This window comes from Ailuropoda melanoleuca, chromosome 5 (genome assembly GCF_002007445.2).
Source record: "Ailuropoda melanoleuca isolate Jingjing chromosome 5, ASM200744v2, whole genome shotgun sequence".
Taxonomy (NCBI): domain Eukaryota; kingdom Metazoa; phylum Chordata; class Mammalia; order Carnivora; family Ursidae; genus Ailuropoda; species Ailuropoda melanoleuca.
The window spans coordinates 42,456,599-42,470,983 of NC_048222.1; the positions used below are offsets into that span (position 1 = coordinate 42,456,599).

General features: G+C 45.6%; 1 protein-coding gene across 1 annotated transcript; it reads left to right on the forward strand.

Annotated features, from left to right (window-relative positions):
• Positions 1 to 1,966: 1,966 nt before the first annotated feature.
• On the forward strand, positions 1,967 to 13,497 carry PDCD7 (programmed cell death 7). The gene is given in 9 exon segments (XM_011218470.3): positions 1,967 to 2,285; positions 2,288 to 2,383; positions 2,386 to 2,585; positions 2,588 to 2,896; positions 5,271 to 5,409; positions 10,762 to 10,998; positions 11,296 to 11,383; positions 13,044 to 13,116; positions 13,118 to 13,497. Coding segments are annotated over 9 exon segments (1,443 nt in total). The 5' UTR covers positions 1,967 to 2,035; the 3' UTR covers positions 13,169 to 13,497.
• The last annotated feature ends 888 nt before the right edge of the window (positions 13,498 to 14,385 follow it).

The window sequence follows — 14,385 nt, forward strand, 5'->3', positions numbered from 1 at the left end:
GAAGGCACGGACAAGCCGTCCCCCCCACCAAGAGGAAACCACCCTTAAAAGGATTTTACACCACCCTGGAAAGAGCCCTCCCCCCTTTCCTATACTGAAAGATAGGTGACAAAAACCTGATCGGATGATAGGCACGGGGAGGGTTACTCAGATTAAAACAGCCTGTCAACAAGCCCACAACAAGCCCACAACAAGCCCAACAAACCCTAGACTTAGAAACTCCAGTGGCAACCCTCTCAGGTCCCCTTCCTCCTTGGGAGCTTTGTGCTATCACTTTGCTATCAATAAACCTTGCAGCCACTGTCTGCTCTACCTCTTCATTCTTTGAAGTGGCGTGACTAAGAACCGCAGGCACCAACAGAGAAAAAATCCTGCAACAACATGACCCTGCAACTGCACTCCTGGGCATTTATCCCAAAGAAACGGAGATTTATGTTCACAAAAAAACCTCTTTACAAATGTTTATAGCAGCTTTATTCATGCTAACTCCAAAGTGGAAACAACCCAAATATCCTTCAATATGTGAATGGTTTTAAAAAGTGGTTTCATTTTATTAACACCTTTTTTGAGCACTTCTATTGCAATAAAAAGGAACAGTATTGATAGAGCCTGAATGAATCTTCAGAGAATTATGCTGAGTAAAAACAATCCCAAAAGGTTATGTACTGTATGATTTCATTTATATAACATTCTTGAAAGGACTAAGTTATATAAAAGAGTACAGGTTAGTTGCCAGAGATTAAGGGAAGTGGGTGTGGCTATAAAAGGAATCTTGGAAGGGATGGAATGGAAATGCTCTGTATCTTGACTATATTAATGTCAGTGTCTGGGTTGTAATATTGTACTACACTTTTGCAAGATAATTCCATTGGGAGAAACTGGGTGAAGAGTAACCAAGATTTCCCTGTATTATTTCTTACAACTGCACACTAATCTATAATTATCTCAAAACAGTTTAATTTTAAATACCTAATCTTGCAGCATGGCCTTTCCTTCCCCTCCAGTTTAAAACCCTCCAGTGGTTTCCCATTGTTTTTAGGATAGGAGATCCTGGAATGCTATGATCTGTCCTCCCAGGCTCCCTCCAGGCTTTCCCCGCTCCATCCGGACATGGAGAACAAAGGCAAAAGGAAACAGTACATCAAATTAATTTCCTTACAATTTGCAGCCCATTGACAAATACTTGAGACAGGCAGGGTAGAACTCTCATGCAGGAATTTATCTTAAAGTTAATGCTTTGCTAGAGGTAAAAAGCAACCCCAGTTTGACCATAGCGGGACCTCCAGGATCCTGGAAGTCTTCTTTAACACTTGAAAATCCTTTCGGAAATTTTTGTTTCTACCCCTACCCCAACTTAAAAGTATATAACCAATCCCAGTGCAGCTGTTTCTGCCCAGAGGTCCTTTCCCCATGCTTTAATAAAACCATCTTTTCTGCACCGAAAACGTCTCAAGAATTCTTTCTTGACTCTTAGCTCTAGGACCCCAACATCACATCACTTCCATACTGGCACTTTCAGTTTCCCGACTAGACCTACTATCTACTAGAGTTTTTGCAAATGCTGTTCCTACCTGAACTGTGCTTCTCTCTCTTCTATTTAACTCCTACTTACCAGAAGGCTGAAATCTTTAGGACAGGCTCCCCTAACTTCTTTGACTAAGTCAAAATCTCCTATAAGCTCTTCTTGCCCAGTGTTTTCCTCTTTGGTAGTACTTCCATTCACCGCTGCACTTCTGCATTTGCACGATTACTTGATGAATGCGTCTTCTTTACTAGACAGGCAGTTTCACGAGGGAAACTGTATCTGTTAGTTACAATGTTTGCAATGTAGCTGGCTCCGCACCTAGAATGCTCAATGAGAGCGGTATTTAGAAATTGAAGAACCGAATGAATGCCCACAAACGCGTGCGGCTCTCCAGGCCGGGCGCGTCGTATTCGCGTTGCGCGTGTATTACGTCACTTCCTCCCGGAAGACACTTTTTCTAGAGGAACCACTCAAATTCCTGTCGCTCTTCAAACTCCCTCCGTCGTGGACATGGCTCTGCCGCCCTTCTTCGCCCCGGGTCGCCCAGGCCCGCCGCCTCCGCCTCCCGCTCCCTTCGGCTGTCCGCCACCGCCGCTGCCCTCCCCGGCTTTCCCGCCGCCTCTTCCGCAGCGGCCCGGCCCCTTTCCGGGGGCCTCCGCCCCCTTCCTCCAGCCCCCGCTGGCTCTGCAGCCCCGGGCCCCCGGGGAAGCCTCTCGCGGCGGCGGCGGTAGCGGTGGTGGCGTCTTCTACCCGGTGCCGCGCCCCCCCCCCCGCCGCCCCAGTGCCGGCCCTTCCCGGGAACCGACGGTGGCGAGCGGTCACGGCCGCCGCCGCCAGGCCCGGGGCCGCCCTGGAGCCCGCACAAAAAAAAAAAACGCCGTCCGACGTACTCGGGGACGCGGCCCTGCAGCGCCTGCGCGACCGGCAGTGGCTAGAGGCGGTGTTCGGAACCCCGCGGCGGGCCGGCTGCCCGGTGCCTCCGCGCGCGCCCGCCGGGCCCAGCCTGGGCGAAGTGCGCGCGCGGTTGCGCGGGGCTCTGCGCCTGGTGCGGCGGCTGGGGTTTTTTTTTTCCTGCGCGAGGCCGAGGCCGAGGCCGAGGCCGATGGCGCCGCCTGGGTACTGCTGCATGCCCAGGCCGCGCCGCTGCGCGCCCAACTGGCCGAAAGACTACAGCTGCTGACCCAGGCCGCTTATGTGGGTGAGGCGCGGCGGAGGTTGGAGAGGGTCCGGCGCCGCCGGCTGCGGCTTCGCGAGAGGGCCCGGGAACGCGAAGCTGAGCGGGAGGCTGAGGCCGCGCGAGCAGCGGAGCGCGAGCAGGAGATTGACCTTTGGAGAGTCAAGTGCGTGCAGGAGGTGGAGGAGAAGAAGCGGGTAAGAGTAGCAGATGCTCGGGGGCTGGGGGTAGTGATGTTTTGGAACCTGAAGGGCCGTGAGGCTTTGCGCTGTCGTTTCCCATGTTTAAGCCTCCTTTTCCTCATCCGTAAAATAAAAAGATAGCCAGGCTTTCCGACCTCATATCTTCATGTTGATTGCGTGTAAATGACGCATAGTACAAAACACAAACGCTCTAGGTGCACTGCGAGTCCTGTAAACACAAAGTATAGGATTACACAGTGGCGTCGCAGGGATGACAGACGTCTTGTCTCCTACTACAGTGTTCTGTCCACTTAATAACGTTCAAGGCGAACAGAAATCTGGGTCCTTGTTTCTTGTATTGTTCTGCTGATTTTAATACAAAATATAGAGCACTTGGTGCCTTACCCTAATTGGCTGGTGCGGCAGCAGTGATGACTTGCCCCAGGAATTTTAATCCGCATATCCCCAGGTTTAACAGTGGTGTTTTTGAGCACTTGCTGCATACTAGACACTATGCTAAAGCCCTTGCATATACCAGATCTTTAATCCCTGGAACAATCCTGAGAGGTAAATTGTATTCTCGCCATTTTACAGATTAGGAAATTGAGGCATAGAGAAGCTAACTTGCCAACAATCACACAACTGGTTTGTAACAGTTTTACTCCTGATTTGAGCCCAGGTTGGCTGACTCCAAAGCCTGTTGATCTTAGGTAGGGGCCAGGGTGAAAATGGAAATTGGTCAGGTGGCTGTCGAATGTATTCTCATTACTTATGAGTGCCTCGAGGTGCTTCCCCCTTCCCTTCACTCTGTACAACCGACTAAGGTTTCCTCCCTCCTCATCCTCCTTTTTTTTTTTTTTTTTTTTAAAGTTTTTTTTTTTTTTTTTNTTTTATTTATTTATTTGACAGAGATAGAGACAGCCAGCGAGAGAGGGAACACAAGCAGGGAGAGTGGGAGAGGAAGAAGCAGGCTCACAGCAGAGGAGCCTGATGTGGCTCGATCCCATAACGCCGGGTTCACGCCCTGAGCCGAAGGCAGACGCTTAACCGCTGTGCCACCCAGGCGCCCCCTCCTCATCCTCCTTGTGTGTGTTACTGCCCTAGAATCTGCTGTAACCCCCCCTGAAATGTGATGGCAAGCTTTGTTTTCATACCTCCAGGAATATCTGTGCTTTAAAGGATAATACTTGGAGGCAACACTATAATCTAAGGAAGTTTGCATCAGTTCTACAGACATTTAGTAGGGACCCATTATGTGCCAGACCCGGTGCTGGTGATAGGGATGAATAGGATATAGTGCTTGTCCTTGAGGGGCTTAGAGCCTCATAGGGACCATGTCTATACAGCATGGTATGTGTTAGGGTTTCAGCTGTAGGTGCTGTAGGGACCCAGAGCAGGAATAACCAGTCCGTTGGGGGGATGGTGTAAGGGATCATGTGGATGATACTGTGACATCTGAACTGCGTCTTAAAGGACATGTCAAAGCCGAGTGAAAGCAACAGGTGCAGTTCAGGCAGAGAGGGTAACAGAAGCATAAGAAGGAAACAGTATAGTGTGGTTGTAATGGTGGAATTACAGGCATTTATTTGATAGATGGGAAGAGAGCTTTAGGCAAAAGGATCTTTCTTACCATCCACAGTTAGGGGATTGGAGACCCAGTCCTGTGAGTGGTGGTTTGAAGAACCAGAGTCATTTTGTCTACATGTGAACCAACTTGAGTAGGATAGGGTCTTCATTGTTTGAAAGGCTATCATGTCAAAAGATCCTAGGCACTTAACACTGGAGTACGTGCTACGTGTGTTGTGTGTCACTGACAGAATTGTAGAGTTCTGGCCCTTCTAACCCATTCCTTATCTTCCCTCCTAGTCTGAATCTTTGGGTCCGGGAGTCCACATTTTTTTTTAAGATTTCATTTATTTATTTGAGAGAGACAGCAAGAGAGGGAACACAGGGGAGTGGGAGAGGGAGAAGTAGGCTTCCCGCTGAGCAGAGAGTCCGATGCAGGGCTCCATCCCAGGACCATGGGATCATGACCTGAGCTAAAGGCAGACGCTTAACAGCTGAGCTACCCACGCACCCCCAGGAGTCTACATTTTTAAAAGAGAGTCCCAACTTAAAGTTGGTGCAGATGTTCCTTGGACCACACTTGAAGAAATTCCAAGGAAGAAGCAAAGATCAGCACCCACATAGAAACTGCAGAGAAGATAATCCCTCGGCTGGACCGGTGTGGGAGAGGAGTTGTGTCCAGCCTAGGAAATTGGGATGGCCGTCTGGTGGAAACTCTTAACCCTGCAGCTGTCTGATCTTCTGAAATCTCACTGCTAGGCAGCTGCTGTCTGCTGTAATGTTGTTCCTAATACTAGGTCTGTCTCATTGACTCTCTTTCCAGGAGCAGGAACTTAAAGCTGCTGCTGATGGTGTCTTATCTGAAGTGAGGAAAAAGCAAGCAGACACCAAAAGAATGGTGGACATTCTTCGGGCCTTGGAGAAATTGAGGAAACTCAGGAAAGAGGCAGCAGCAAGGAAAGGTAACCATGGCTTTGCATTTCCTCTTGTATTTATTCCTCTGTTGCCCTGCTCCTTCCCTTTCTTTACCCTAGCGCCCTCCGTCCCCCAAAAAGTTTGAAGGAAAAATATTTGATAATTTTTTATTTTCATCCAGTAGAGTAATAAAGCTTGTCAGCAGTTCCTCAGAATTTTTGAAGCAGGAAGCCTCAGACTTTGTTTACCCCTTGGTTGACAAGGTTGAAAAGAGAGGCAGGTGTGGGAACCCAATACACTGCCTTTCCCTTGACTCATCATTCCCACCCCAGGCATTCCTGGCCACACTTTTCTGAGTGAGGTTGGCATGGCTGGTCACCTTTGCCCATGTACCAAGGCAAAAGCTAGGTGCGTCAGAAGGTGTTGAGAATTTGGCATGCTCCTTCAGGTATGTTTCCAGCCTGAAACATTGATATTTAAAGAGGTGTGAATGGTTGGACCGGGCAGGGAGTGCCTTGCAGACCGTATGGATGTACTCAGCTTACGTGCTTTTGAATCAGAAAACCTCAGTCATCTCTTCTTGCCTCTAGAGGGAGCACTGGTTTTCTAGAAGATCCCTAGTTGTGCTTTGAACATTTGCCTGTCTTAATCTTTGCTCTTGCCAGTCTATTTCTGTGGAGGGCCCTCAATTCCATCTTTTCCATTTTAAGCTCTCACTGTCCTTCAAAACTAAATACAGATGCAACATTCTCTGTCCTTTCCTGATCTGGGCTGAGATGACCTCCTTCTTACTTGCACCTGGTTTGGACCACATGCTGCCTCATTTAGAAGGCTATAGGCCATTGATATTCACCAGGGATATTTGAGAACACACAAATTAGCAAATACCATGATAGCAAGTGACTTCCCCTGTGTGGTTTAAAATATAAATGAAACCTGTGAGTCAGACCCTTAATAAAGTTTCATTGGGATGTGACCATTGTGTATCCAGCCAAGCTCATTCACTAGCCGAGTGCTTAGCTCCTGCATGCCAGCCTTCAGAGTGGCTGATTCAGATTCAGGCCTCAGAAGCAGATGACCCCTAGCACATTCATGAGTCAAAGAGGAATTTGCGTCTGTGGTGTCTACCCTTATCTCTTCCTTGAGGAATGAAAACCTGAGGGCTATTATTTAATATTCTTCTACTCCATGTCCTCTGTGAGGTGAGTGGTCAGTAAACTTTTGCCAAGTAAATTTCCTAGCATAATTTCTCACTATTAGTCTTACGCACTTTGGTCCAAAAGAAGGAGGAAATTTTGGAGGAATTGTGATCTGTAAAAATAAGCAGCCTCTGTGGAGTTAATGGACTTGAATGTAAAATGATTTGGTAACTAGCTGCGAGTTGCATTATATACTTAAAACTTTTCCCTCAAGGTGTGTGTACCTCCAGGTAAGGGCTGAGAGAATGAGGCTGGATATGTAAGCAGGGCCGCATTGCAAACTGTCTTAGGGGCCAGACTAGACTTCTCACCTGTGCTTAAAGCTGAGGGGAACCATTGAAAGATTTTAAGCATAAAGTGAAATGACAGCAGTGATCAGCGCTGGTGGAGCAGAGAACGGTTTGGAGCATCTAGGAGGGAGGGAGAAAAGAGACTGAGAAGGCTGTTTGGTAGTTTGGGCACAGATAATATGGGAGTGTGAGCTAAGGGTCAGATGGTGACTTGGAGAAAAGTAAATGGCTTTAAGAAATATGAATAAAGGAGAGGGGGAATGTATAAGTAAATAACTTGGGGAACTCAGCAATGGGAGGAGGAACGATTTGGGGTTGGTGAGTTCAATTTGGGGCATGGTAAGTTTGAGGTGCCTGTGGTACATCCTGGATAAGAAGTCATCAGCATGCGGCCACAAGTAGGCATGACCTTAAGGCGGTTGTATAGTTCGAGGTGAGGGCCAAAAAGACAAAATCCTAGGGAATGTCAAAATCCAGATGAATAAAGGGGTGGCCACAAGAAAGGTCAGAGAGATAGAAGGAGAAGGTAGGTCCCCTCCCTCCTGAAAAGAGGCAGATGCTCAGAGAGGTTGTGTTATCATGGGCAGGTTACCAAAACGTCTCTTTGCCTTGGTTTCCTTACCTGTAGGAAGGGAATAATGATAGTACCTAAAGACTGAGGGACATCATGGGAATTAGTATGCAATAGATCACCAGTGAGCTATGCTCGGTGCATTTCAGCAGAATGGTATGGGTAGAAGCCAGACTAGACTAGACTAAAGAGGGAATAGGAGGTAAGAAAATCAAACAGTGAGTTCAGCTTATTAAAAGTTTGTCTGTGAGGAAAGGAGAGAGCAAGATTGGTATCTGACAGTGTAGAGGGGCGGGGTGGTAATCTTAGGGTCATGGGGGAACTTTGAGCATGATTAATTGCCAAGCAAAGGAGTGAGTAAAGAGAGAGAGTCGGAGAGAAGCAGGTGGGATAGTTGATGGCTCAAGGCCCTGCAGGATGTAGGGAGACTGATCCCAGGTGGAGGGATTAACTTAGTGTAGAAGGATCCATTTTTTTTTTTTTTTTAAGATTTTATTTATCCATGTATTTGACAGAGAGAGTACAAGCAAGGGGAGCAGCAGAGAGAGAAGGAGACATGGGGCTTTTGATCCCAGGGCCCTGGGATCATGACCTGAACCAAAGGCAGACACTTAACTGAGCCACCAGAAGGATCTGTCTTCCACTGGAATGAAAATGAAGGAGAAAAGGAAGGGTAGTAATGCAGATGAGTGAAACTGGGGGCTGAAAGTTAAGAGATACCCTGCCTACTAGCCTGTTTGCCCTGAGATAGGTTCAATGGTTTGCTCAGAGACATAGAGAAGGAAGGCTTTAGGAGAGCAGTAAAGGTTTGAAATAACTGCTATGAAGAATGGTACAAGCCAGCCAGTGATCCATGGGAGTATGGCTGTAGGGAGGTGCTGTGGGTGCAGCTGATGTAGTTGAGCACGTAATCAGATGATTTCTCCCAGGAGCGCTCTGCAACTGGCAGGTGAGCATAGGGCTCCTGGGGTTTTGCTTTAAGAGTGACTACAAGTTTTGGTGAGGATGGGTAGAAGGGGGGTGGATTTGGATACGTTCAGTTGGAGGTTTTAGTGAGGCCGACAGTCTCCAGGGAGAAGGAGATACGAGCACTGGGAGGGTAGAAAGTCCTAGTCAGAGAAGAGAAGAGTCGTGCTTAAGACTCCAGAGGTAGCAGGTTGTTTTCTCATCATGCCAAGATTCAAAGACTGGACAAGGCTGAAGGGAAAAGAAGAAGGCATTGGTATATAGGAGCTGCAGGAACTGGAGGAGTGAGTGGGAGAGGCGGAGGGAACCTAAACCGTGTCAGGACATGGGGTCAAGAGAAAGACTGGGTGAGGATTGCCATTGCTGAGGGAATGTGTCATTGTGATCAGAGGTGATCGATGAAAGGTTGATGGAGGTGTGGGTTCGTGGTGCAGGCCCAGCAGCCTGAGATGGGAGCAAGCCACCATTCGTCATGGAGTCTGGGGGCACTTTGGGGCTGATGGAGTGTCTGTATTTTCGCTGTACTGGCAGATTTTAGTGCTAGCTGGCCCTTTATAGAAAAAGCGTGCCAATTCCTGGTCTAAGTAAAGAAATTAAACAATCATGAAATTATTATGAAACAGGGTAATGACAACTTGAATTTCTCAGTGCGTAAGAATTTTGTGTGTATTTGGAAAATAGTTGGCAACTTAGTAGAAGATGGGTTTGAGTTGTAGAGTTTCCATAGTTGGGAATGAGTGATTGGAAACCTGTTCAAGCAAAGCAGTCATGAGAAAATGACCTGGAGAAATGTTAGCCTTGGAGGTGAGGATAGGAGAGCAAATTTAGTACCACATTTAGGCCATCCTGGAAGTACTCATAAACATTTCTTCTCTTGAGGATTTATCCTACAGAAATAATCTGTAGAAGGAAAAAAGTAACATGCCCAAGAGTATTGATTGTGATACTATATGATAATAGGACATTTGGAACAGCCTAAGTGTCCAGAAGTAGGGAGCTTGTTAAGTAAATTATGGTACGTTGATTTGATGAAACAGATAGAGCCATTCAATAATTATAAAGACTGGAAGAGAATGTAGAGAATTGAAATGGAGATGTAGAAATTCCACATTATGTTAAACCATGTGACAGTGCTAATGTACAGATAAACAAAAGTGACTGCACGCTCAACGGGGAAATAATGGTTAATTATGTTCGGTTCTTTTTCTTCCTTGTATCTGGTATTGTTAAGATGCTTCCATAATAAGTACATTTGCCTTTAAAATCTTCGAGAACTAACAGGATGGCCCACACCCACATCACTCCAGGATGAATCACCAGCAGCTTCAGCAGCTTTTGTATCTCAGGGCCATGTGGTAGTGAGTGCACAACTGCGACCCACGCAAGTGTTCATTAAATTTTAAAACATTTTCCTTACGAAATTTTTAAAAAGATTTTATTTATTTATTTATTTATTTATTTATTTATTTGAGAGAGCACAAGCCAGGGGAGGAGCAGAAGGAGAGGGAGAAGCAGACTGTACTGAGTATGGAGACTGACTCGGGGCTTAATCTCATGATCCCAGGGTCCTGGGATCGAGCCCCACATCAGGCACCCTGCTCAGGGGGAGAGTCTGTTTCTCCCGCTAATGCTTCCCCCTCTCATTTCCTCTCTCTCTCACTCTCAAATGAATAAATAAAAAATCTTTAAAAAAAAAAATTACACTCATGCGCAAAAATAGAACCCTAAATAAGATACCCATAGTCAACTCTGATGCAGTTATCACAAGTAACAAAATTAATAATAATCCTTTTATATCACTTACTAGTCTAATCAAATTTTCCCAATTGTGGCACTAGCTGTATTGCCTATCCTATTAGCTGACCTTACATTTAAATCAGGGTGACTGACCATCCCAGGTTTCCCAGGATGCTGGCCTATAGTACTAAAACTGAGCAAACTGAAGTATTTGGTCACCCTACACTAAGCAGCAGACTGTGAGGTCAGTGTGGTTGGTTATGTATCTTTCTTCCTCATTATCCAAGTGTGTTCTCCCAGAGCTTCAGACTCCGTCAGCTGGAGGATTATTCATTAGTTGGGTCTGGGAGCAATCAGAGTGAAGAAGTATAAGACAGATCCTCTCTTTGGTGAGCTCAATGCCCAACCAAAGGATCAAAACCATTAGAAATAAATAAAATCAGGTTAAGTGCTATGATCCAGAGAGAGGAGTTAGGGAAAGTCAGCATGGGGTCAGATTAATTGGAGACTCAAGCTCAAGTTGAGCCTTGATGATTGGTTAGAATTTGCAAATTCATAATGTAAGTAGGGCTTTGAGTCTTCTCATTAGAACGCATAAACAGTTCTACCTAAAATGCCCTTTGGACCTCTGCCTAGGGGTCTGCCCTCCAGCCTCAGCAGATGAGACTTTGGAGCACCATCTTCAGAGACTAAGAAAACTCATCAGAAAACGCTCTGAATTATACGAAGCTGAAGAGAGAGCCCTCAGAGTCATGTTGGAAGGAGAACAAGAAGAAGAGAGGAAAAGAGAACTAGAAAAGAAACAGAGGAAAGAAAAAGAGAAAATTTTACTTCAGCAGCGTGAAATTGAGTCCAAGTTATTTGGGGATCCAGGTAAGTTCCTCTGTATCCAGGGGAGAAAAGGAAAATACTCGATGGGCAGCTCTTTTTCCTCATGGATGATCTCAACCTAAGCTGAGAGGTGGTAGGCAGCAAATGGGACCTATTTGAAATTCTAGATTTGAAATTTGAAAGATTTAAAATTCTAAACTGTATTGGAAATCATGGGTAAAGATGAAATATTTGATCACATTGTCATATTGTCATAGTCACAGGCTCAGTCGGCTTGCATTGAGAAATACACTCTAGATATGAAGCATGATGGTGTGGTAACATGCCTTTCTTTTTCAGCTGAGTTCCCACTCGCTCACCTCTTGCAACCCTTCCGACAGTATTACCTCCAAGCCGAGCACTCCCTTCCAGCACTCATCCAGATAAGGTCAGAGGGGCACTCTCCATGTTGCCTTCCCCTTGGGTAGCAAGAAGCACTTGACGTGCTTGTGTTGTTGAGGTCTATTGCTTTATCTTTTTTTTTAAAGTTCTTTTGGGTTTATGTAAAGTTTCTAGGTTCTAAGGATGCCACACATGCCTTTAGTTCTCAGTCCTTGAGAAACAGATGTCTCTATTTTAACAGGTGAAGAAACTGAAACTGAGGTTGTCATTTGCCCAATGGTTGTCTCATGCTATAACTGTTGTATTGACAAGGAAGTATTGGCTTCCTTTTCCTAATTCTCTTCTGCTGCTAAACAGACCAAGGGAAGGAAACCCTCCCTGCCTACTTGCCTGTGTTTAAATCTCATGCCAGCTTGTGAGTTCTCTCAAAGCCAAGAGAGCTAGGAACAAGGAGTCTCATCTTAATCTGCAGTTACTAATGAGTTGGGTCAAGTTTTCAGCTCTCTGGGTCTCACTTTCCTCACCTACAAAATGCAAATGGTAGACTAGAATGTGGCTTTCAAACTTCAGCAGTAGCAAAGACAAATGAGAAATCCATTTGTAAAGTAGTTGGAATGAGTGGGTTCCATAGGCAGTTCAAATCTGTTATTGACTGGAAACACTTCCATGTTTCCCACAATATCTGCTTGGGGCTTAGGGGTCTTGAAAGCCTGGTTTGAAAACCACTGAACTAAGTGATCTCTCAGGTTCCTTCCAAAGCTCTAATGATGCTTTTCAGCATACCAAGTTTGTGTTCTGGAAAAAGCATATTTCTGGTGAATATGCAAGTTTTAGCTTTCAAACATAAGTACAGTCGATTCTCATTCACGGTAGCTATGTTCTATCAAGCTGCAGGTACTGAATTAGAGAATGCTGGACTGCTACCCCTCGAGGAAATACACGGTTAGGTGCCTGTGAGCCTGAAATCACGTTTTCATCAACCAATCAATACATAACATCGTTTTATGTGGATTTCTTTTCAAAGACATCTTATTTAATATATAGTGTCGATTCATTAACATTGAACGCCTAGCTAACGGCATTGTAATTCCTGCCTCAACATAGCTTCCCTAGCACACACGTACCCTCCGTAAGGCACGCCCCAGCCTTCTCATGCTAGCAGGCACTGCAGCAGTATACCTGGGGGCCGTCTTCAGTAGCAGAAGTACCAGCAAAAGCACAGATATGTGGGAAATGAAGTACTAATGAGACTACAGAAAGGACATTTGTTTACAGTATGAGGCTGGAAACAGGAAGACAGTGTCACCTTATTCAGCCTCAGTTGGGAGTGTGCCTGTCAGGGACTCAGATTTTTCCCTCTCTGTGCATGTTGGCAAGTGACCACGAAAGCACCAGGAGTAATGATTGTGGGGCCACAAAGGAATTTTCGTGAATAGGCAAATTTGCAAATACGGAGCCTGCAGATAGTGAGGATCGACTGTATATTCATTATTTGGCTACGCATAAGATCGTAAGTTCTTTGCAGTTTTTTACCCTTTATATGTACATTTAAGAAATACAGTCTTTTGCATAATGCCTGGAAATCAAGTTCTTCAGTGGACTACTACAGCAGTCATTTGAAAGCTAAGTCCTGACTATTTAGTTGCTGAACGTCTTGCTTGGAATAAAACCGAAATAAACAGTTGTTCTACAATGTTCTTATTAAGGCATGATTGGGATCAGTACCTGGTGCCATCTGATCATCCCAAAGGCAACTCCGTTCCCCAAGGATGGGTCCTTCCCCCCGCTCCCCAGCAGCGACATCTGGGCAACGGCCGTTAAGCTGCATTAGTAAGATGCTCCAGGACTGTGGTCCGGCCAAGGCTCTTTCCAGCTGGAAATACTAGTGATGCCACCGTCTTCTTGTGCTGTAGACTAAACCACAACCTCTAAACTCCGTGTGGCATTGTCTTACCCAGAGTTGCGTTTTTCTTGCGTGCTCTGTCTTGGCCAGAGATGCCTCTTGAATCAGATTAATATGGTTCTTCGGGAAAGGACCTAGGTGAACTGCGGTTTTTACCACAGGCAGTGGCCTTGGTTCACCAAATTTGCCTCTGTTTTGAAGGGGCTTGGTCCAGAGTGACTTGTTAATTTACTCTTAACTGCCTTGTGTGGTGATGGGTAAGTACACTCCATGCACTCAACACAAGTGTGCACTGGGTAGACTTAGCAGCCCTCCCCCAGTACTGAGCGTGAAGGCAGGCTTGACGTAAAACCTCCTTACCCTCCCTACCCAGAGAACCCTCTGACTTCTAGGAAAAAAGGTCAGAAAGGCCTCATCTCTGGTTTTGTGAATCCCACTTTCTGTGCAGCTTGAGAGGCTGCGGGCTGCAGGCTAGTNACGGGCTGCAGGCTAGGCTGCCAGGAAGGCTCAGCGGCCTGGTCTGGTAGTCCTGAGAACTTGGAAAACCTGCACCCTTATTGGACTGTGTTTTAATGGATAATGGCTGCATTTTCCCATGTGAGAATGCATCCTAACAAAAACACCTGTTTTTTAAGTTCCCCAGAATCCCCAACGATAGACATTTATTTCCCTGTGGGAGTGGGACCGTAACCTCACTCAGTCACATTGTAGGGGCTGGTATAGCTGTGGAATTTTCTTAGAAATTCAAGCTTCCAAAAACACCCATGTACTTAAAGCTGGGAGGAAAGCAGATAAAAATAAAATCAAATTTTTTTTTTTTACGTTCATTAATGATGCTGCTGTACCTGGGAATGATTGATCATATGAGTGTCAGGTTTGTTTTGTTTTGCTCTTTGTCATCCGTTGTGTTATTTATATTTCCAAAAAGCTGAATAAATATCATTTTTATTTTTTAGCTTGGAAAAAAAAANATAGCTGTGGAATTTTCTTAGAAATTCAAGCTTCCAAAAACACCCATGTACTTAAAGCTGGGAGGAAAGCAGATAAAAATAAAATCAAATTTATTTTTTTACATTCATTAATGATTCTGTTGTGCCTGGGAATGATTGATCATATAACATGTCGGGTTTGTTTTGTTTTGCTCT